This window comes from Hypanus sabinus, chromosome 17 (genome assembly GCF_030144855.1).
Source record: "Hypanus sabinus isolate sHypSab1 chromosome 17, sHypSab1.hap1, whole genome shotgun sequence".
Lineage (NCBI taxonomy): Eukaryota > Metazoa > Chordata > Chondrichthyes > Myliobatiformes > Dasyatidae > Hypanus > Hypanus sabinus.
The window spans coordinates 58,161,200-58,186,439 of NC_082722.1; the positions used below are offsets into that span (position 1 = coordinate 58,161,200).

General features: G+C 39.1%; 1 protein-coding gene across 1 annotated transcript in view; it reads left to right on the forward strand.

Moving 5' to 3' along the window:
* Nucleotides 1-25,240, forward strand: part of LOC132406973 (1-phosphatidylinositol 4,5-bisphosphate phosphodiesterase gamma-2-like) — a 204,665-nt gene that overhangs the window by 170,221 nt on the left and 9,204 nt on the right. Inside the window, exons 18-30 of the mRNA XM_059993146.1 lie at nt 1,964-2,083; nt 2,166-2,346; nt 3,294-3,359; nt 7,189-7,292; nt 9,457-9,553; nt 9,818-9,884; nt 10,018-10,178; nt 11,946-12,051; nt 13,445-13,660; nt 18,846-18,970; nt 20,657-20,777; nt 21,437-21,610; nt 24,938-25,026. Coding sequence (XP_059849129.1) covers nt 1,964-2,083; nt 2,166-2,346; nt 3,294-3,359; nt 7,189-7,292; nt 9,457-9,553; nt 9,818-9,884; nt 10,018-10,178; nt 11,946-12,051; nt 13,445-13,660; nt 18,846-18,970; nt 20,657-20,777; nt 21,437-21,610; nt 24,938-25,026 — 1,627 coding nt within the window. The remainder of the gene's footprint in view (nt 1-1,963; nt 2,084-2,165; nt 2,347-3,293; nt 3,360-7,188; nt 7,293-9,456; nt 9,554-9,817; nt 9,885-10,017; nt 10,179-11,945; nt 12,052-13,444; nt 13,661-18,845; nt 18,971-20,656; nt 20,778-21,436; nt 21,611-24,937; nt 25,027-25,240) is intronic.

Sequence of the window (25,240 nt, forward strand, 5' to 3'; positions counted from 1 at the left end):
CAAAAACAGAGAGATCTAGAAGTCACGTATCAAAAATATCTTTTTACTGCCAATAGATGGATACTCAGGATTAACTGATTCAAATCTGTAGATAAGAGACAAGCAATTAGAAAGTACTCATTTGAATACTACAGTGCTTAGTTAACCAATGAGAAAGCACTTTGAGAAATGCAGAACATAGAAATTTTAAGGGCTTTCCAGAATCTTACTCTGTATAGCCACTAGGAATAATAGAAAGCAGTTGCTTGTATATAAGCAATTACATGAAATACAAACAGACAATTAATAGTTGAGCTGCAAAGAAAATACAAATTAAACAGTCCGATCTAAGAATTAAACAGTTAGTTCCAACATGTGAGAGCTCCATTAACTGGAAAAGGATCAATTATGGTGGCACATTATAAATAATTTATAAAAATCATTAAAATCAAACTTTGTTTAATTATCACACCTGGAGGTTAGTAGTTGCAAAGCTTATCTTAGGTTGTCCCATAGATCGAGAAAACTTGCTTTCACTCAGACTCTGTGTGTTCGGCGCTGGCTGATGGGTCTAGTGTGGGAACACAGACCTTTTCAAGAAGGAATGTGAAGTGCCTGATGGGACGGGTAGTTGGGAGCTTTGTGAGGTGATGAGCTTCTTCCATCATGTCTGCCATGTTTCTGTTATGGAATAAAAGTGTCCAATGTCATCCTCTGATTCTTCTCCACGTTGAGCAGTCAGTCTGAGAACTTTGCTAAGCCGTTTATGAGCATCCTTTCCCTTATCATCTCATCCTGTGACAGAGGAGAGTGCGTGCTTTGGGAGCTGGAGTTGGGTCTGCAGAGCTGGCTGTAAATAAGGCCTCCATGTTGGGATGTTTGGCTGGGAGAGAGCATAGATATTGGTTCACTGGATTTGAAAAATTTTGCAGAGCAAGTATTGTTCGTACCATGCCTTCTGTTAACAGTCCAACTCCCAGAAGCAAATGTGATGGCGGGACTGTCACATATTGAAAGACTGAGCTTGTATACACTGGAATTTAGAAGGATGAGAGGGGATCTGATTGAAACATATAAGATTATTATTAAGGGATTGGACATGCTAGAGGCAGGAAACATGTTCCCGATGTTGAGGGAGTCCAGAACCAGAGGCCACAGTTTAAGAATGGGTAGGCCATTTAGAATGGAGTTCAGGAAAACCTTTTCACCCAGAGAGTTGTGGATCTATGGAATGCTCTGCCTCAGAAGGCAGTGGAGGCGAATTCTCTGGATGCTTTCAAGGGAGAGTTAGATAGGGCTCTTAAAGGTAGCAGAGTCAAGGGATATGGGGAGAGGGCAGGAACAGGGTACTGATTGTGGATGATCAGCCATGATCACAGTGAATGGCGGTGCTGGCTAGAAGGGCCAAATGGCCTACTCCTGCACCTATAGTCTATCGTCTATTGGATCTCTACTGCCCAGCAGGCCACAAGTATTTTGCAGGGTGTTAATATGCAAACACCATTTTCCACAGTCAGTCAAAGGCTAAAGGCAGTGATGTACAAGCGTATTTCACCATTAATGCTTGCCTTCTCTGAGAGGTGCCTCCTAAGATACAGGAAGCCTTCTGTGTTGTCCATTGTTCCTGCCATTGACCTTTATGGTTGGGAGCATGGCTGTGCAGGTTGGAAGATGCATTTTGAATGCTTCAGTGAATGAGCTGTCAGTGTCTGGGAACTTGGCTTCTGAGTGTTAACATTATCTCAGCTCTTCAGCTCGATTGTAGGGATTCTGGTTCTGGAGTTGAGTACAGGTTCAACAGTTTCCTGTTAGTTCTATAATTTAGTGGCAGGGAGCACGCTGGTTGTAGTACTGTTGAGAAACCTCCCTCAACTGATCCGCTGAAGATCAGGAAGCTGGTTGAAAAGTTTCAAAACAGCTCCGCGAAATGAAAAGTAACTTCTCAATGAACTGAATCACTGCATAGTTTTTTTGTTATCTCCAGATGGTACTATAAAAATCTAAGCCGGGGAGAAGCCGAGGACATGCTTATGAGGATACCCAGAGATGGGGCCTTTTTGGTTCGAAAGCGAGATGAGCCAAATTCCTATGCTATTACCTTTAGGTAAGAGAACTAAACATTCCTAAACATATTTTAATTAAATATATCTGTCGCACCATCACTGAAACTTTAATTTTGTGACCAGGGCTGAAAATAAGGTTAAGCACTGCCGCATTAACTATGAAGAAGGGAAGTACATACTAGGGACCTCGGCAGAGTTTGACAGCCTTGTGGAGCTTATCAGTTATCATAAAAAACAGCCGTTATATAGAAAAATGAAACTCCGTTACCCAGTCACAGAAAAAATGCTTGAGCGTTACAGTGTGGTAAGTGTTCTGTTTATTTTCTTAACAATACTCTTTTTACTGATGTGGTGTGTTATTGCTGATATGTTTCTCTCCTCAGGCAAGGAATTGTGAAAAAAAAATCATTTCCCTAACCCTGAGGTTAACTGGCTGTCTTTAGCACCAGTTCAATATCATTCATGATAATGGAGAGACTTGGTGCCTGTAGTTTGTCCTTGTCCAAACAGCTCCATTTTAAAAGACATTTTCTGCGCCCTGACAAAAATCTCGAGGATAAAACTCAACTGCTACTTATAAGGAATGAAAGCGGCCATCTGAATTAATTTGTAATTTATGGAATTTAGCAGTTACTGTCCATCCCAAGCACCTCTTGGGGAGGTGTGTGTGTGTGGGCAGCTCATAAGAGCAGCTCCAGTACTACTGGGGAGGCTCTTGCAAAATTCTGACTCAGTAATGATGAAAGGACTGCTAATATATCTTAAAATAAGAAAATTATATGGTACACAGGGGAATCACTGCTTTTCCAATGTGCCTGCTGTTCTTTGCCCTCTAGGTGGTAGAGAATGAGGGTTTAATCTTTGCAATTGAGCCCGTGCATTTTGTATTTGTCCTGCTGTTTGTTAAATGATTTTTTTGTTATCCTCTTAATTCCAAAAACTCATGTGAAATTATTGCTAGCTCTCTTGTTGATTAATACCTGCAGCAAATTGTGGACTTGCCTCCATCTTATACCTAAAATCCAGAGGCATTGTCATTGTTAAATGCAGATTAGCCTTACCATTGTGTAAATTTAGATTATGTTTCCCTTCTGTTTTTAAAGAAAGCATAAATCGCAAAAGGATTTTGGATTAAAATCAAAGAGTTAACATATCATTATTCTAATTGACAGGTCTCCTTAGAATGCCCTGAAACTACACGCATATCAATCTTTATTATTCTCCATAACTACAGGGTTGTTCTGCTTTCAGGTAAAAGACTATGGCAGTCTCTATGGGATAAATTATGTGGATCCAAATGAACTTGCACCTTCGAAGGTAGGATTCTGAAATTGACTTTTCTTGTGCTCATGTCGTATTGACTCAAAGTGAAATTGTTTGATATATTCAAGGAAGAACTTCTCTGCAAAGTGGACATTGCCCACTACATCACCATGTGCAGTAAGCACTCAGTGGAACCTCTAGTAGAATTGGTTATTGAATGATAAAAAAAAAATCAATATAAATAAGAATACATTCCCTCCAAATTTTACCTTCAGCTCATTCCTCCTCCGAAAGAATCAAAGACTTTGTTATTGCTCCTTGCACAAATCTTTCAGGATGTCCCACATTATCTTGCAGCCATTAAAATATTTTGAAGTACAAAATGATATACAGCAGAAAACAGAAGAGTTGACTTACACCTAGCCCTGAGCTTCTGTAGTGCTGGATGATTAGAATAGGGGCTTTCTGATTGGCTGACTCTTATCTGTGAATTTCAATGGATTGTTTCTTATTTCCATTTCTGAGTATAAAAAGAGCTGAACATATGGTAGAACCATCTTTTTTCTCTTTCTTTCGCTTCTCTCTACAGCTACTGGCCTCTGTTCCTGTTATAGCTACTTCTTTCTTCTATTAACATTTAATAAATCAATCATGAAGCAACAAGTTTTTGGCTCTTTCCTGATTTCTGAAAGAACCTTGGATTCAACTGAGGACAGCTAATGTTGCTCTGTTGTTTAAGAAAGGCTGTAAGAATAAGCCATTGAGTCTAACAGCAATACTGGGAAAGTTATTGAAGGTGTTCTAAGGGAATGGATATAGAAGCTTTTGGATAGACAAGGACTGATTAGGGATAGTCAGCATGGCTTTGTACACGGTAGGTTGTATCTAACTAATCTTATAGAATTTTTGGAGGAAGTTACTAGGAAAGTCGATGAAGGCAAAGCAGTGGATGTAGCCTACATGGATGATGACAAACTCCCACATGGGAGATTAATCAAGAATGGTCAGTAGCTTGGCATTCAGGATGAGGTAGTAAATTGGATTAGATATTGGCTTACGGGCAAAGTCAGATAGTGGTATTAAATGGTTGCCTCTCTAACTGGAGGCCTGTGACTAGTGATGTGCTGCCGGGATCAGTGCTGGTTCCATTGCTGTTTGTCATATATATGTCTATGATTTGGATGATAATATTGTAAACTGGATCCGCAAATTTGCAGATAACACTAACGTTGGACATGTAGTGGACAGCGCAGAAGGCTATCAAAGATTGCAGTGGGTTCTAAAAAATGGCAGATAGAATTTAATGCAGGTAAATGTGAGGTGTTGCACCTTTGGGAGGACCAAATAGGGTGGGATTTATACAGTGATCGATAGGGCCCCGAGGAGTGTGGTAGAACTGAAGGATTTGGGAATACAGATCCGTAATTCCTTGAAAGTGGCATCATAGGTGCAGCAGATAGGGTTGTAAAAAGATCTTTAGGCACATTGGCCTTTATAAATCAACGTATTAAGTACAGGAGTTGGAATATTGTGTTGAAGTTGTACAAGATGTTGGTGAGGCCTGATTTGTTTGCAGTTTTGGTCACCTACCTACATGAAAGTTGGAAGTAAGCTTGACAGAGTGTAGAGAAAATTTACAAGGGTTTTGCCAGATCTTGAGGACCTGAGTTATAGGGAAGGGTTGACTTTATTCCCTAGAGCATAGGATACTGAGGGGAGATTTGCTAGAGAAATAAAAAAATATGAAGCATATAGGAAAATGCAAGCATGCTTTTTCCACTGAGGTTGGATGAGACTATGACCAGAGGATGAAAGGTGAAATGCTTAAGGGAAACATGAAGGGGAACTTCTTCACTCAGAGGATCAAGTAAGCAGAGGAAGTGGTGGTGTGATTTCGATTTCACATTTAAGAGAAAGTTGGATGGTACATGAGTGGGAAGGATATGGAGGCCTAGGGTCCAAGTGCAGATCAATAGGACTAGGTAGATTAATAGTTCGCCATAGACTAGATGGCACAAAGGGCCTGTTAGTGTGCTGTATTTTTCTGTAATTCTATGACTCTAGTAGGTAATTGAGACTGGTATGTATGATGAACAACATTAATTTAAATGTATTTAGTATTTTTAACATAGGAGACATTTCTGAGGGGTTCCCAGGAGCTGTAAGCCTCATTAGATTATACGAGAGAAGATTACCAACAGCTTTTTTAAACAGTTTTAAAGATGTTCTTATGTTGCCCGGATTGGGGAGAATGCCTTATGAGAATAAATTGAGTGAACTCGGCCTTTTCTCCTTGGAGCGACGGAGGATGAGAGGTGACCGGACAGAGGTGTATAAGATGATGAGAGACATTGATAGTGTGAATAGTCAGAGGCTTTTTCCCAGGGCTGAAATGGCTAACATGAGAGGACACTGGTTTAAGGTGCTCGGGAGTAGGTGCAGAGGAGATGTCAGGGGTAAGTTTTTTACTCAGAGAGTGGTGAGTACGTGGAATGGGCTGCTGGCGACGATGGTGGAGGCAGATATGATAGGGTCTTTTAAAAGACTTCTGGATAGGTACATGGAGCTTAAAAAAATAGAGGGCTATGGGTAAGCCTAGTAATTACAAGGTAGGGACATGTTCAGCACAACTTTGTGGTCCGAAGGGCCTGTATTGTGCTGTAGGTTTTCTATGTTTCTATGAAAAGGCAATAAGATAGAAGTATAGGAAGGGAATTCCAGTGTTCAGGGTGTTGACCAGTTGACACTACTGTAAATAGGAAAGTGATTAAATTTGAAAACAAATGTAAGAAAGCAAACATAAAAAATTCCTTTCCTAAATTCATGCTGTTGCTCAGGGAATCCTTAAGGTACGGGTGAAAAGGAAAAATAAACAGCAGGCTTATTTGGTGTCTTGAAATTTACAAAGAATAGACTAGGGAGGATAGTCAGGAGTGTTATGAAATAGTCAAGACTAAAAGTAACAAAGGTGGAAACTGTAATTTGGATTCCAAAGAATATTTTCATCCTTCCCACTATTTAGACACAGGCCTTACAACTGGCTCCTTAGTTTCATTCTCTTGTCTTAGAAGACAGGAGCTCATTACCTCACACAAAGAAAAAGAGAAGCATTCAGGCTTGTGATCTCTTTCTACCTGGGCTACTTCTGGGCTGTGGAAGGAGTAGGGAAGGGGTTGTAATTGAACAATTGAGGGCTTTTGAAGCAACTGCATTTTTGTCAGCACAGAGGCCAGCCTCGTGCTATAAGCCATTTCCGAGAATGCAAAAATCTAGGTGGTTTATTAGATACATACTGTGATATTTGACATTGAATAACTAGGAATGTAGATTAAAGGTTTGCCAATAGTTTTGATCTTTGATTCTCTCTTTACCAATTTTGTTCATGCTAATATGCAAATTCATGGCTGATTAAAAAGATTAAAGTATTAAAAGACATTGCCAGTGGGAGGAAAGTACCTTCAATGCTATGCATTAAGATCAAAAGAAAAGCACTAAAAGCAATTTTAACGCAAGAAAATGTCTCACTCACAAATATATCATCTGCCAATGAAATTTGAGTTTGCTGATATGAGTTGATGTGTTTGTTTATGTAGGATGATAGAAGAAAGGTGGATTGTACGGTTTACATAAAATTAAATATACAATGTTCCCTTTCATTATTAGCAATAAATTTACTTTGATCTTAGCATGGAACCAAGCCTATAAACTTCTTTCTTCCAAAATGTCCTTAATCCTAATGATATAAGTCCTATTCCTATTCAAAGGCTTCCTTCATTGACTCTTAAGTAATAAAATTATTTGCTTACACGCCTTGTATGGTGACTATAAATACAAGTCCTCTTCAATCTCTAAAGACTTTAACCATTTGCTTCTTTTTCCTTAGGGTTCAGTGAAGGCTCTGTACCATTATCAAAGTCAACAACCAGATGAACTTTCTTTTCCTAGAGGTGCCATCATCCTCAATGTCAAAAAGCACGACCAAGGATGGTAAGGGTTCTGGTTTTGCAATCAGTTTATCAGGGTTTTTCCTCTTCATTTGAACAGTGAAAATAAGGATTGATTAGGAAGGCAGACACAATGACAATAAATTCATTTAGTAAGTTAGCAAGAAGAAGGTGTAGTTGGTTCACATTACTGTCCCAGAGCATCCTGAGGGTGGTAACATGTAGCATATATTAAAAGGCAAAGTCTGTAGAGCCTCAGTGCTCCAGTGTGATCTTTGGATGTTTTCTGGCATGGCTAATTAGCTTTGAACAACGTTGCACTGATAATCATGGCTCTTCACCTCCACAGATCTTTGACAAATCTCCGAGCTGCATGTACCTCATTCCCTCTGGACAATATCTCCCTTGGCCAGCATCCCTGAAGTTCACAGCTATATGCCGTCATCAAATCCCTAAACCGATGCAGGGTTTCGATTTGAAATATTGGCAATTCCTTTCCTCCCACTGAGCTCCTCCGGTTGTTAGTCATTCCTCCGCATTTCAGCATCTGCAGCCTCTGGAGTCTCCAGGTTTCCACCCTTCTTTCCTGGGTTTCCTGCATTCTCCAGCAAGTATTTCCCCTTCAGCTGCAGTGGGTATTACATCCCATTGTCATGTGTGTGTACACACTAAGCTTTCAATGAAGCAGTAACTGCCCATTGTACTCCACTCAAGTGAAGTCCTTCAATGGAATTTCTTCATTTCTCCCATTTTTGCTTTTATGCCTCCGACAACTTCAAGGACCTTTGGGATCAGCACCTGCCTTTATAATAGGTATTACATTACCTTCCTCTCCTGGTCTGTGTTTGTCTTGTAAGGCTTGGCTGTCTCTTCATACGCAATGTGCCTGGCCTGCAGCTTAGAAGAAGATCTAGGAATTCTTGAAGTCATGTTGCGTCCTGCTTCATTATTTTATGTCACAACTTATTCTGACATCTTCTACCATTTAAAATGTTTTCAGTTAATCTAGAAATAGTTCCATGCCTGATATTTGCTTTTTCTTCCGTCCGTGTAGTATTGTCATGAGCACAGTATCTCAGTACAGTGTGGTTTCTAAATTGGTGTAAAGTGGAAAAGTGGCACACGATTTATGCTCAGGAAGCTCCCACAAAATGCTTAGTAAGGGATACATATTTCAGCCAGGACATCAGAGAGACTACCCTGCTTTTATTCAAAGTAGTGTGATGGGACTTCTTACATCCAGACAAGAGGCTAGATAGGATCTCAGCTGAACTTTCTCATGCAAAAGATAGCATTCAATTTGGATCGACAATTTACTGCAGCTAAGAAGCAATATCATAACCTTACTCTTTCCTTAAAAATTAGATTACTTATTCATAAATAAAGCAGCTTCCGGGCTGACTGAAGGGAAATACACCCAGTGGCCACTTCATTAAGTACAACCGTACACCTGCTGGTTGATGCAAATAACTAATTAGCCAATCATGTGGCAGCATCTTGACATGGTCAAGAGGTCCAGTGAAGTTCAGACCCAACATCAGAATAGGAAAGAAAATTTGATCTAAAGTAACTTTAACCACAGAATGATTGTTGGTGCCATATGGGATAGTTTGAGTATTTTGGAAACTGCTGATCTCCTGGGATTTTCACACATATCATTCCTAGAGTTTGCAGAGAATGGTACTAGGAACAAAGGGCATCCAGTGAGTGGCAGTTCTGCGGGTGAGAAAGCCTTGTAAATGAGAGGTCAGAAGAGATTGGCTAATCTGGTTCAAGCTGACTGGAAGGCAACAGTAACCCAGATAACCATGTGTTACAACAGTGCCGTGCTGAAGGGCATCTCTGAACACACTTGTCGAACCTTGAAATGGATGGGCTACAGCAGCAGAAGGCCACACTGAGTTCCACTTCTGTACCTAATAAAGCGACCACAGAGTGTGTATAATTGTTAATCTCACCCTTGGCTTAGTTGACAGAAATCATGCCTCAGAATCAGAACGTTGTGCTTTCAGATACCACTCAAGTGATTGGAGTACAAAGGTCAAGACTAATACCATCTCCACGTTGTCTCTTAATTTCCAGCAATATAACCACAATCCAGATTATCTAAATCCTCAGAGGAGTTACCTACCAACTTTCTCTTTTCCCAAGCACAAAGTTGCTTTAGTTCGCACAGCTCGTTAAGTCTATCTGTATAATTTATTTAGGTGGACAGGGGACTATGGTGACCAAATACAAAAATACTTTCCAGCCAACTACGTGGAAGAAATAGCAGCTGAAATTCAAGAGGAAGTGAATAACCAGGTATATTTTGTTCGAATGTTGGTTTCAATATTTTTATAGTCTTGAGGACTTGACCATGATATATTTAACTGCACAATTCTACTTAAACGTATCAATGCAATCCCATAGATGGATTTTTCTTGTAGTTTTGTTTCCATTGCTGTTACTTTTGCCATCATGACCATGGAGCTTACAACTTCTAAACTTATAACGATCTTGAATTAACTTTGCCCAGTTTGCAGATCTCATCACTGTATTTTTTTCATTTTTCACTTTGTTGTTCAGATAACAGAAGATAATCCCCTGGGTGTATTTTGCAGAGGGATTGTCGAACTTGCTAACTGTTCTGTTGGTACGTATGCCCAGTCTGCAAATATACTATAATGAAAATGTGTAATTATTTAGATTGTTCTGGTCATTTTCAGTTGGAATTCACAGGTGCAGAGCCACTCTAAGATCTGAAATAATAATTACTTTGAAAACAGATAAACAGGTAAATGGGATGAATGAGATGGCTTTCGTGTTCACTATCCAACCAAAAGTACCTGTGGATGCACCTGCCCTGGATATTGCTACTGAAACACTGGAAGATTTGTTCTCCTGGTACCATGAAGTGGTACAATGCTCTCAGAAGATATACGTACAGGTACGCCTCTACGGAAAACATATTTAAAAGTAAAGCAAGCTGTAAATAAAGGATATCTATCCTTTGACTATGAGTTTGAACTCATATCAACAATATTGATTAACTTACTACATTTGGGTTGAATTGTTACAACCAAATTAAAAGCAGAAATTTCTGTCCACTGTGAAGTTAGAATTCCTCCAGTGACCATGTGTAGGCTCCTCAGTTAGTATTTTCCTGTTCTCTTTTTAGTTCATAGCATTTACTGTTGATCTAATTTCCTAGCCAAAGTACTTCTTCACGACGATGCAGTGGTAGCATTAGTTTCAAACTAATTTCAAACCAAGGGGCATTTTAGATCATCGTAGTCTTTTACCCTTCTCTCCTCCCCAAAGAAAAACTTGCTGTGTACATTTGAAGAATGGGAAGCTCTTCGGTAAGTTATAAAGAAAGATTGAATAGGTTAGGACTTTATTCCTTGGAACATAGAAGATTGAGAGGAGATTTGATAGGTGTATACAAAATTACAAGGCATATAGATAGGATAAATGCAAGCAGGTTTTTCCCACTGAGGCCATGGGTTAAGGGTGAAAGAGGAACATGACGGGAACCTTTTTCATTTAGAGGGTCATGAGAGCACAAATGGTGCATGCAAGCTCAGTTTCATTGGTTAAACCATGTTTGGGTAGATGCGTGAGGATATGGAGGTCTATGCTCCTGGGGCAAGTCGATGGGAGCAAAGAGTTTAAATAGTTTCAGCACAGACTAGATGGGCTAAAGGGCCTGTTTTGTGCTGTACTTTTATATGAATCCATTACAAAAACCAATTCAGAATTCTGACAGGTGCCATGGTCTAGAAGTGTTGAGCAGTTGTCTGAATAAACTTAGAATTGTTGCAGTTAAGGAAGATATTATACATACTGAGATGATTCAACAATTCCTGTTAATTGTGCTCAATTAACCTTTGGAATTTAATTTAAAATAATATTCTGGATATGCTTTTCTATGCTATTGATGGGCAGCAGAATGATGCAGCATGCAGTTAGTGCAATCCTGATCTCTGATGTGTGGAATTTGCACCTTTTTCTGACTACTGTATCTGGGATTTCCCTAAATGCAGGCTGATTTCACCACGGGCCCATGTTGGTAGGTTAATTTGCCACTGTTCATTACCCATGCCATGCAGGTGAGTGGTAGGGATTTGTTGGAACTTGGGAAGAATAGATCACAGGAAAAATTGGTGGGAAATGGAATTAATCTGAGATAGATGAACTAAAATGGCCTCATATCTGCAAGGAAATATGGATTATTATATGCAGTCATCAGAAGCACCAGTCACAGACCCAAATAAGGAAGAAAAATATTTTATGTGAAGTAGTTGTGGACCTTCAGAATGAACAAAACCTGTGGGCTGTGAATGTGCAATTCTTGAGTTTATTCAAGACTGAGATTGAAAGACACGAAATTCTACACGCGCTGGAAGTCCAAAGGAACACAAGCAAAATGCTGGCGGAAATCAGCTGGTGAGGTAATGTCCATGGAGGGGAATAAACAGCGGATATTTCCAACCCAGACCCTTCATCAGAGATGGATAGATTTGGGATGTTGGAGGGATGGAGGAGTACTGAGAGAAGTTAGAGCTGAGCTAGAAATTGTCTTATTAAATGTCTTTCTGCTCCTGATTTATGGATGAATGGATTTTTGTGTGAAATTCATTACGTACATAATAATGAAGTAGTTATTTTCTCCTGAACAATACAAATGCTGATATGAGTTCTGTTTCAACAGGAGGAGAATCGAAATGAGATGGAGAGGAAGCAACAGATTGCCAAAGAGTTGTCTGACTTAGTTGTGTACTGCAAGCCAGCAAAGTGCAAAGACTTCTTTCCAACTGGTAATTGTTTTAATAACTTAACTACTTAGTTTATTTTGAAGACCTTTCCCTTTGTGTTGAAGTAGAATGATCAAAACTGTTCACCTGATATTTCCCTGAAACCTAGTTGCAACATAACAGAGATGATAATATTGCTGAATTTGTATGTTATATGAGTACTAATGATGTTGGTGACGGATCACTGAGTACTACTGGAATAGCGTTGTTTGGATTTATGTTCAAATGCCATGTAGTTTATTTCCTGATATCTTTAATAATAAGATTCAGACAATGGCTTCCTGCTTTTGTAGCAATGGCGAAAAGAAGAAAAGAGAATATAATATTCACTCTACAGAACTCTCCTTACATGAAAGTAAGACCACAGTAATTACGGATGAGAAAAGATGTTATTCATCCATCCACTCTATAGTTAAATCCATTTGTTCATTCAATACTTCAGAATATTCTGCTACTGATGTCTGTTTGTAATCGTAGGCCACATGGGTGACTTTCTTGCAAGGAATTGCTTCCCAAATTCTGTACAATTTTTAAACCAATGTTGCTTAATTCTGCTCACATGGGTTGATTTGATAGTCCATGTTATTAAACATGATTCTGCAGGTACTGAAAATCTTAAGCAACACGCACAAAATGTTGACAGATCTCAGCAAGTCAAGCAGCACTATTGGAAGGGAATAAACAGTTGACATTTTGAGCTTAAGTGGTATGGGGCTCGGGCTGAAGGGTCATGGTCTGAAATGTCGATTGCATATTCCAGTTTAACATTTTTTTTCACCATTAGCAATCTTGTCTACTTTTTTAAGGTCATTTCCCTAATGCTTTCTTTATAAATTGAGAAGTCTATGCTCCTCTAGTCCTTTTTCACCATTCAGAGTTATGACACTGGAGACCAACTTCACAGTTCTCCTCTTCAGTATTTCTAGTATTTGAATTTCAATCGATTTTTTAGCACAGCTTTCAAGAAATGTATTGTCTGTCAGGCTCTTCCTGCTGTGATACAACCTGCAGTTTCCCTTGTAAGTTGTTGCTGTGCATATTTAACATCAATTCCTTGGTTTCTTTCAGCTTCATTCTCAACTAATTAATTGATACAATTTATTTTTCTTTCATTTTGTAATACATCACAATTTTCAGCATCAAAGTTTCATCTGCCTCCTACCCAAGTAGTCCATCTCATTGAATTCAGTCTCAGCTAAGACATAATGCTGACTATATCCTACTTCCACACACATTGCCAATGCACCTCACTTCATTTTGCTTTCCATTCGCAGTGGCCTTCTTACTTCCCCGCTGAAACAGCAAGTTTTGCTCATCCCGTAACTCAAGCACTTGCCTTGTTAATGATAGAGCTGGGAAAGAACCTTACTCACAAGTGCTATCTGTTCACTTTTAGCGAAAGATGTCATTGATTACAAGGAAATGAGATCATTTGCAGAAAATAAGGCAGAAGCTATCCTCAAACAGAAACCCAAAGAGTTTCGAGAATACAACCGTAAGCAACTTTCCAGAATCTATCCCAAAGGACAACGCATTGAATCTTCCAACTACGACCCAATTCTGCTATGGCAACATGGATCCCAAATGGCTGCTCTAAATTTCCAAACACCAGGTATGAAATATTCTTCATATTGGCTTACTGAATTTCTGTTACCATTTCATAGAATGCTACTTATTGATTATTTATTGAGATACAATGCAGAATAGGCCCTTATGGCCCTATAAGCCCTCATCGCCTAGCAACCTCCAATTTAACCTTGCCTTATCATAGAACAATTTACAATGACCATTAACCTACTAACTGGTACATTACTGGACTGCGGGAGGAAACCAGAGCATCCGGAGGAAACCCACAAGGCCACGGGGAGAACATAAAAACTCCTTACAGACAGTGGCGAGAATTGAAGTCAGGTCGCTGGTGGTGTAAAGCATTGTGCAGACCATGCAGTCTCATGTAACTCTGAATGTGTGTGAAGAATGAACAACAGCATTACAACCCAAGAATTCCTGACTGTATTTTGGATTTATCCATGATTGTAGACTGAACAAGTGTTGATGAACTTTTTAGGCTGAAGGAAAATGTGACAAAATGGTTATTTTCCTCAACTAGGTCTCCCTACACAGAAGGAAAATAAACATCAATATTATTCCCTTCTTGATGAAAAAATATTTCAAAGTGCTTTCAGGGTAAATTCATAAGTGTAATCACAGCAATGAGTAGTAGTGCTCATGGTCTTATACATATCACAAAAACAGAAAGAAGTCTTTGGTCCACTTTGTCCATGGCAGATCCAATGGAGACCAACCCAACCATTTCTTTTCCCTCACTTTAATCTTCCCTGTGCCCCTGCAATTTATTTTCACCTTGATCCGTTTTGTCATTAACCTACAAGTAGGGAAGGTTAATTTGCAATACTCATTTAACCTGCCAACATGTCTTGTGGGGCAGGAGGGAAGTGGAACAGCCAGAGGAAACCCATAAAGTCACAGGGGGAATGTACAGGTTTGCAGCACCCAGGGTTAGAGTTGAACTTGGGTTGTAGAACAGAGAGGGGGCAGCACTACTTACTGCATCCCTGTGCCTCACTTATGCAAAATAAAGTTTTTGACATTATCAAAACATTATTAAATCATATTAAGCATGATGTTTAAGAAAGTCTAATCCAAGAGTTGTACAGTATTGAAGTAGGCCTTTCAGCCTAGTGTGTCAATGTCTATACCAGTCGTTGTGCTATACTTATCCCACTTCCATGTCTCTACGTTCCCTGTCCAGATGCCTCTTGGGTGTGTTACTGTCACCACCTCCTCATTCACCACTCAGATCCCCTTTATACCTCCTCCCTCTCACTTAAACCTACTCCCACTACTTTTAGAGCCTTTTTTTATCCTGCTATGGGACAAGGTCTATGACTATCTATCCATAGATTTACAGTGACTATAAATATACCCATAACCACATAGTGAAACTCTTAAAAAAAAACGTTTAACGGTGACTTTTACTGCCATAATTACATTCTTAGGATTAAGGTAAATATTGCTATTGGTAACCCAATCTCAAACAAGAGAAACTCTGCTGATGCTGGAAATCCGAGCAACACGCACAAAATGCTGGAGGAACTCAGCAGGCCAGGCGGCATCTATGGAAAAGAGTACAGTCGGTGTTTCCATCGACTGTGCTCTTTCCCTAGTTGCTGCCTGGCCTGCTGAGTTCCTCCAGGATTTTGTGCGTACTGCTACTGGTGTTGGTTTATTGTCATCGTTACATGGTGAAACGGTGAAATGTTTGTCTTGCATATTTTTATGGAGATAAAATCATTATGTAGTGCATTGAGCTAGAATAAAGTAAAACAATAACAAGCAGTGCGGGTAAACGATAAAATGCAAGATCATAAACCAGTAGATTATGAGCTCATCTTATCATACAAGATGTCTCTGCAAGCATCTGGTAACATTAGGTTAGAAGCTGGTCATCGGATCTATTAATCCTACCTCTTCCACTGCAACTCCATATTTCTTCTACTTCTCCGTGCACTTTCATTCCCTTTCATTGGGCTGCTTAGCAAACAATTGCTTCAAATTGTGGGAAGATTAGCATTTTTAAACAAAGTAATTAACTAAAAATGGAGTGTGTGCCCAAAAATTAGAGAGCATCAAAGTTAAGATGATTCCTGATCGGTGGCTATGAAGAGGAATTGATCTTTCAGTTCCACAGCATATTTATATGAGATGAAAATTAATGGTTATTCCCTGGTCCATCACATACAAAGAACATTTTAGATTTCTTTAATCGATTGTGGTTAGGTCTCAGAAGCTGCTTTTGCTCACAGGCACCTCTAGATGGAGCTTCTTTCCTTGGGTAAAATTATTGAAAGCTTTGTCGATTTGTCAGTGGTAGACAATAACATGATGGTGTTTATGTTGTATATTATTTCAGAAAGAATATGGAGCACCTTACAAGGAGTCCATGAGTGTATCCTTGGAGTATTTTTTTTCTCCTTGATATCATTTCCTCAATAAACTCAGAATAGGGTACACATTTTGGAAGCCCAGTGTTATGCATGAGACCATGTGAACTTTGCACTTACAGCAGTACAGTTGAGCAGGATCAAGGTTTTTGATGCTGGCGCAGGAACAACTACTGGTGTTGATGTTCCTTACTGAGCCTGTGGATTTGGAGGATTTGTGGAGGCAGCTTCCTCAAAACACTGATGCTATTCCTCCCATGGCCTGAGGTGTCTACTGTACTATGCCCATGTTTCTGAGATGAACAGGAGGGCAGGAAGAGGACCATGATGTCGCAGAACTGACAGCTTAGTCATATACAGGTTGTGCTGGTGGACTGGAGATTCTGGTGAATATAATTATCAATGATTACTCGCACTGAGAGGTAATTCCTAAGTTATGGGAAGTGATCCATCTTGATCAATGTTAGGTAAAGATTTTGATTGAAGGGAAAATATGGTGCAGGTTGGTGAAGAACTGATGGCTTCTGGGTTTTTAGCACTGCACTCATCTTTGGGATACTTCATTGAACGAATCAATGTCAATTTAGATCTTGGCTCTAACAAAGAGGGTCTGCACATTGTAACTAGATGTTTGAGCTTAGAGTACTTTGAGATAGAGAATGGGTAACTTCCAGAAGTCTTGTTGTTCAGCTGTTGGCTGACCTTTCCAACTTTTGTCAGCCTTGAGGAGTGTCAGAGATGTGACGGACACTGTATTGTCATGCAGACTAAAGGAGCAAATGCTAAAAGATGAGATTAGGCTATGTGGCTCTGTGTTGATCCTGCGTAGCTAATTTTCAAACAGCATGGGCAAAATAGGCCAATGGCTTCCAACATCATAAATTTTCTACAATTGTAAAACTAATACTTACTCTGAGCCAGCACAGTGGATGCACCAAGGCACCTGAAGGTTGGGACTCGTTGGGATGCTATTGGGTGTTGGGTAGAAAGTCTCTTGTGGTGTTTGAGTTCCTCAGCAATGTTCCTCCTCTGACTATGTTCCTCGTTTGGGCCAGGCTGATAAAGATCATGACAAAGGTTGGTTAGTGATCAGTCTGACTTCTGTTGTGGCACAGGTAGTCCTTGCAGTCCCTTGCTTCGATGATGATGTGCCTACCGATGCCTGTATTGAGGGTGTCGAAGTAGTGAAACACACAGTATCTCTCTGACCAAACAGGGCATTGGTTGTTGCATGTGTTCTGCCAGGAATTAGCTTTCCCTCAGCCTTACCTGCCAGTGCCACATTCTCAGAGGTTCATGTCCTCGTGGTGAATTTGCCTAGAAGGATCACTATACACCCCCCCCCCCCCATGGACTCCTCAGAGTGGAGCAGAATTTCTTTATGGATTCAGGGTTGCTAATGACCATTGTGTGTGATCCCGTAACAGATTAAGCCAAAGGATATTGAGACATTTAATTATCCAAACAGGTAATCTAACCACTGTGAACGCAACATTCTTCTTGGGGTTTTCGCTTCTTGATGAAGGTGTATCAGTTGACTTGTCCCTTAAGTTGGCCTTATTTCCTGGGCCATGAGAGTGGTATGACATTCAGATCTAATGCCGATAGTTTTCCATGGAGGTCCTGACATGCCAGATCCAAAAACGGCATTGTAAGATACCTGGAGGTGATTTTATTCATTTTGGGATGTTTGTGTACAGCAGCATGGTCTTGACAGAGCAGTCTTGCTCCATTGCCAAGGGGTCTAAGATAGACCATTTCCTACTGAATGGACAACACAAACAAAATTTGTGGGAAAAGTTTAAACTGTTATAAAATATTTTACTTGATTAATCAGTTTAATCATTATAAAGTGGAGTCTGGTTAATTGGGTCATCTGCTGATTAAATGAAAAAATAGTTGGAATTCCCTTTGTTTATTTGGGGCACAGTGCTGCTTAACTGTGGCAGGAGACTGTTGCTGAACAGCTTGTAATGAGCATCAGTCGCATGCATTTGTGTGGCCGTTAAGACACTACATTGTGCTTACAGCGAGCAGTTTTTAAATAGCGTCAGCTGCGTGGGTGTGTGTTCAAACGGCAGTGATTTGTCACTGATGGCTTACAAGAACTAATCAGGCAATTCAGAACTGCTTTGCTCACTGTGATTTCAAGCATTCAGGCTTAAAAATGCCAGAAACAGTCGGGAGTGAAAACGAAATGATTTTAACACTTCGTCAAGTTAGGAACTATGAAGAATTTGAAGGATCAATAATTGTCTTGAATATTACAATGAAAATGAAGATTTGGAGGGTGCATCCATTGTATGGAAACAGTTCATTATCTGCACTAGGTGTCTGTGCTGATTTTGTTCATTTACAGTCAAAAGAACAGCAGTATACACACTGGGTGAATTCCTCCATTGATAGCTATTAGGAACTAATAAACAGTTTTATAGTACTGTAGTAGTATTGATAGTGTTCAAATTTGTTCTATATTTCATTTAAATACTTAATTAGTTACTCAGTTTTTATACCTTCTTAACTAATTCTATGAAACTTTGGTGAATTGAGGCAGCCACTTAATTAGGCTAAAATGCACAGTTCCTGATGTGTCCCAATTAACTGTGAATAAAAATTAGTAATGACATATGCTGTTGAGAGGATGACTTCTGTTCCATGTTTGGTGGGGTGTTTTACACTTAGTTCTATACCAGTGGCTAGAAGCTGAATGATTCGTTGAGAAGTACCGTACCTCATTTTAAGTAAGCAAAGACTGCAATGCAGTATTTCAGAGGTGTGCCAGACCCATTGTATCAACAATCGCTTTAAAATATCCCTTCAATTTTGTTACAGATAAGTCAATGCAGCTGAATCAAGCTTTGTTTTCTATGAATGGAAAAACAGGGTATATACTACAGCCTGAATCACTGAGGAGTGACAATCCAAATAAACATCGACCATATTCCATTAAAATAAAAGTAAGGAAGTTAATTCCATATATATTGTGGTATTTGTTTTAGATTAGTACTACTTATGGAATAAAGCCATTGTGTTGGGAGAGAATGCTTGTAAAAACTATGTGGATAAGCTCTTTAAGAAACACTACTTACTAATTTTGACCATTGTAAGCTAAACAGCAAAAGAAACATTATTAGAAATACAAAAACATAGAAAGCCTGCAGCACAATACAGGCCCTTCAACCCACAAAGCTGTGCCGCATATGTCCTTACCTTAAATTTACCGAGGGTCACCCATAGCCCTCTATTTTTCTAAGCTCCATGTACCTATCCAGAAGTCTTGTAAACAACCCTATCGTATCCATCTCCACCACCGTCGCCGGCAGCCCATTCCACACAGTCACCACTCTGCATTTTAAAAAAAACTTACCCCTGACATCTCCTCTGTACCTACTTACACCTCCTCTGTACCTAATTTATTCTTATATTATTCTTATATTTTAAAACTCATTCAGATAAATTTAATCTATTTTGTCTTGAATTTATTCAGTAAGCTGATTTTTGTACTTTTTTTTACCACATGCGCCATAAACATCACACACTGGAGGAATATGGTACTTTGTTGTAAATACTAAACTTGCTATCTGCCTCATTGGCTTTCTTTCCACTTCAAAGTAAAACTCCTCAAAACTGCCTCTGTACCAAACATTTTAATCCTGTCCTAATTACTGTTTGTATTGATTGGCTTCTTTGAATTGCTTAAGTTCTCACAAAATGCTTTGGGGTGTTTTGCTATTTTGAAAGTCTTATATAAGTGGGAGCTGTTGAATATGTATGAAATAGAACCAGAACTTTCCAATCAACAGAATCCCTTGTCCAAATGACAATCAGTCTGAGATTTTCATTTACTTAGCTCATGAAACTCAGCTGTAAATAGAACTGTACATTTGATTTAATGTAGCAAATCTTCAAAAGCATTTGGCAGGAATTGTGAGAATACATGGGAAGTTTAGTTGAAGGTGTATAGGAAGGGAATCCCAGAGTTTATGCCTGGGCATGATCACCAATTTTAAATTGGAGGAAGTTATATAAGATTTGAAGGAAAAACCTGTTAAGAGCATTACCAGAACACAGAATGTAGAGCCAGGGAGGCATTTAAATGCAAGAATGATAAATATGAAATTTAAAGGCCTTCCTAAACTGCGAGCCAGTGTAGTGGGCAAAGGGATGATGGATGAAAGAGCAAGTAACACATACACTGTCGCACGCTATTGTATTATATAAAACATTTCAAGGTAATGCCGTAAGGTTCATGAGTGTTATCACCCATAGATTCCAACGTAGTAATGGTGCCTGATTTTAACAATAAATATTTGGCTCTGAAGATGGTTCTTTCTGTGTAGTGTCCATTAACTATTGAATGCCACATATTTGAATCTTTTTCTCAGCAGTGACAAAGCATAGCTTCCTTTTCCTTAGCAAGTGGTATCAAGCTACATGATAATTGTGTAAATAACACTTCACTCAAAATACCCTCTGCAGTCAGCGTACCCACATCACAAATGGAGAAGATCAAAGGAAGCTCATGTGGGATTCTTGGCAGAGTTATCAATTAGTTCTATATCACTGTAGCACATTTTGCTTTAGTAATTAGCTTAGAAACCTATTGACTGTTCTGATATTTACTGTTCCTATTAACTTTGCAGCTTCTTGGTGCCCGCCATCTACCCAAACCTGGCAGGAGTATAGTTTGTCCTTTTGTAGAAATGGAACTGTGTGGGCCTGAGAATGAGAATGAGAATAAGAAGTTCAAGACAGTGGTGATAAGTAAGTCTGAGTGTGTGTGCGTGTGCGTGCGTGTGCATGTGCACGCGTGCACAAACATCTACAAATATATAATTACTCATAGAATTACAGAGAAAAGTAACTCCTTCAGCCCACCAAGTCTGTGTTGACAAACAACCATCCATTTACACTAGTCCTTTATGATTCTCCCCTTGTTCTGGTCAGTTTCCTACACGTTCTTAGACATTTAACTGTGCACAAACAGCAATTTAAAGTGGCCTCCAACCTGTGAACTGAGATGTGCAAGAAAACTGAATCATGTTATAAAGAGAGTGTGGAAATGTCACACCAACACCAACTGAGGTCAAAGTTGAACCAAGGTCTCTTGCACCTTGCAAGGCAGTGGCTCTACGAGTTGTGCCAACATGTAATTATGTGGATATTGTTTCAGTAATAAACATACTGAAGAACTGGACATTTTGTGTTCTGTTCCTCATTTATTCATAAAAAAAAGCCCTAAAAGACTAGAAGCATATATTTCAATGTTTTTCTTAATTCTGTGTCTAAGTTATTGTGTTATAATCATATCTGTTAAATGTTCAATATTTGGAAATTAATATTCCTTTATTTATAAAAAGAATTAGGAATGTTTTGTATTGTAAAGAAGGAATCTAGTTCATCTCAAATTATCTTAATTCCAGATGATAATGGCCTTAATCCAGTTTGGTCAGGAGCAACTGAAGAGCCAACTAAGGAATTTGTCATCCAAGATCCCTCTTTAGCATTTCTTCGATTTGTTGTGTATGAAGAGGACATGTTCAGCGATCCAAACTTCTTGGCTCATGCTACTTTCCCCATCAAAGGAATCAAAACTGGTTAGTTTGACAGATCAAATACTTAGTGGAAGCAGATGTGTTAAGTAGCATAAAGATAAGCAAAGACCTGTGAAGTTCAGCCGTGGCAGAAAAATGGGGTTGGAGAACTCGTAACCAGTTTACAGAAGCCAGAAGCTTCCCATGTGTGCTCGAGTATTCTTGGATATGTGCATTTTAACCACAGTTCCAAATGTGTGCAGGAATGTATATCAGGTGGCCATTACTTTCACGCGTGTTTAATAGTGGTGACTGAAGAAATATTTCTCTGTAACGGAAACTGAAAATGCTGGCAACTCTCAGCTGATCAAGGCGTCGTCCCTGGAAGGAGAAACAGAGTAGAATTGGGGATTGAAAATCTTTTGTCGTGTCTTCCACCTGAAATGTTAACTTTGTTTCTCCTTCCAGTGATGCTGCTGGGCTCTTTGAGTGTTATCAGCAATTTTCTGTTTCATTTTAAGATTTCCAGCAATTCTAGTTTTAAGTTTTTATCGAATTCTTCACTGCTTTTCTTGTGAATCTGTACATGAATTGATATATAATTTACTGCCGAATCTATTCGGTATTTTACTACTGAATCTGTCTGTAAGTGTGTTGGCTTGAAAGCTGTGCTCCCTCCCCCCATTCTGAGCCTTGATTATCTGCAACATCTAAATTCAAAGTACATTTATTATCAAAGTATGTATACTTTGTGCAACCTTGAGATTTGTCTCCTTACAGGAGGCCACAAAACAAGGAAAGCCAAAAGAGCCCACTTAAAAGAAGATAGTGAAACACCTAATGTGCAGAGAGGGAAAAAAAAACAAATTGTGCAAACAATAAAAGTAAACAAATAGCATTCAGAACTGAAGTTCCCAAAAGTGAGGCACAGACATGAAGCCAGGCATCACTTCAGCCGATTGAGGAGCCCATAACTGCAGTCCACAGCCTCAGTATGCAGAGCAGCGAACTGAACTAGGCCGACCCTCATCTCTGGCCCCGACACCCTGACCTTTTCAATCTGGCCCAGTGCTTAAACTGTCCAAACCTTGGGTTGCTCCCACAGCCTCAATTCGGTCCATAGCACCGACCTTTTCAATTCAGCCCAATGCTTAAATTGATCAAACAACATTGGGTCTCTCCTCACTTTTGGGCCTGGGCTCCACCTCATCCCTGTTCTTCTGCATCGGACTGTCTCCAAGTCCGCTCCAGCAATGGCCACACATCGACTCTCCAGTCAGGATTCCACCACCATGCTGCAGCGTCCCGTACCTTCAGGACTTCAGTACATGCTGCAAAAATGCCAGGTCATACAGACGGTTCAAAAGCTCAACTCCGACAGGGAACCATTGTTCGCAGTGATTGTTTAGCAGAAAAGGTGTAATTAAGATGTATTTAGTTGTTTGATTTGATTTGCAGTGGCTGAGCTTCACCAGTGCCACCTTAAATTGGAAGGAGCATCAGTTTCAGGGGAAAAGTACAGCCTGCATCTCAGGCCCAACACAACCAAACCTTATTGCTACACACAATCATAGTTTGGTGCATTAAAAACATGATTTTCAAGTCTGGTTACTTCTATATATCTGGGTAACTCATCTTGCCTGATTGTTTTGGTGTCTCCATTTTTAAAGTACAGTAGTTCAATTTAAGCTATGTATGTGAGAACAGCATCTAATTTCCACTTTCTGTCTAGTCCTTGAATAACATTGCAGAAGGTTCAATTAATTTTTGAAGCTGTATGCCTGGGGAAGAACCCAGGTTGTATTTAAACAGTAAAAACATTGAAGTGACTAAGTAAGTCATTAAAATGACTGCTTTTTATTGTTTGCATTTCCTGACTTAACTCATCTGCTCTTTAAACCTCATTCCATGACACTTGTTCCTCATTCTACTGTCTAATTTCTGAGGTTATTCAAATTGCCTTACTCACATTCACCCATCAGCCCTGTGCTCGCCAATTATCTCAGTCCTTGATTAGGTTTACCTCAACTTGAACTTTTCATCTGATAATACATTTTTCCATGGTTTACCCCTTCATATCTCTGCATTCTCATAACTCAATAAGATCCAAATTCTGGCCTCATGATTTTCCCCAGGTTAAGTCATCACATCACAGGTTGAGTTCTAAGGCCACAAACATTAAAATTTACACCTAATACTCCTAGCCTAGATCTTTTATTCTCCTGTAAGTATTTCTTAGAACTTGCTTCTTTGCTCACATTTTTTCTCATCTGCACTATGGTTCAGTGACAGTTCGTGCTTAATTACAGGTCTTTGATGCTTCTTATCTACATTATCTACATGGAGGATCTGAAGTTTCATTGAACGATCCTTCTGATATATGGAACTACATGATCCAAATTAGTTCCAATTTACCATCTACATTGTAGCCATCAGCACTGAATTCAGTAATGCTTTGATACTAACGAGGAATAAACCTCCACAGATGGTTAAAGTTATCTAGATTAGTATGTTTGCAATATTACATTTTAATTCTGAAGATACACAGGGCTTACCGTTGCTTCCAGAATGGTGAAGACATTAATTTAGTTAAAAGTCTCTTTAGCATAAAATAAGCTATGAAACATCTGCATATTTTAGGGCAAAATATCAAAACATATTTGTCAAGTCTTTAATAAGGTCTATTTATCTTTATTACATATACTTAAAGTTAAAGAATAATAATACATTTAATTAACAGTGCCTGTGACAAAAGACACTAAGGTATGGTAACATAGTGATTATGTAACTAAGCTGGTAATCCAAATGACCTGATTAATGGTCCCTTGTAACATATGAACATGAATTTAAATACTACCATATTGATTAGAAAATTTAAGTTGAGTTAATTAGTTAACCATAGAATTTTACAAAACGAATCAGAAGTAATGGTCCTAGAATGATAGAGCAATACAGCACGTTTACAGGTCCTTTAGCCCATCGAGTTTATGCCAACCAGCTGCCCATTTAGCTGGTCACAAATTCCTGTGCCCAGCTTGTATCCCTGTAAGCCTCACTCCTGCGTGTACCAGTCACCATTTCCCCCCCAAAATGTCCACATCTGAGACACAAATGTACACTATTAGTGAACTACAAATGCAGTCTTTATGAAAAATTGCTTAAAGAGCTTGATTACAAATTCATCTGATCATTATCCTCTAAATAATAATATAAAAATACATTAAATTTCTCAGGATCTGGAGCATGATTTTGTTGTTGTTCTTTTGCACTATCCAAAGAATTTAGGTGTGAAATCAAGTTAACAGTGTAATTGAAAAGCTATTGTAGTGTCACTTCAGTGTTCATAAGTTTAAATGTTTAACAAGCTTTTTATTTTCCATTTTTCTCCAGGGTACAGGTCTGTTCCTCTTAAGAATGGTTATAATGAAGATATTGAATTAGCAGCTCTTCTAGTCCATTGCGAAGTGAATCATTTAGGGGTAAATGGTGTTTATCTTCATAACACTAATTGTTTAATGGGTGCTAGCTTAAACAGTGTGGAAGGAAAGAAATGGCATCTTTCACAATCTTAATTCATCCTGCAGCATTTCAAATCTTTCTATGTGGTTTCTATGAGGAGCAAAAATGGCAGGAAATGAAGGGGATTAAATCTATTTCATCCTCACTCGAGGGAGATGTAAATTGTGTCGCCTT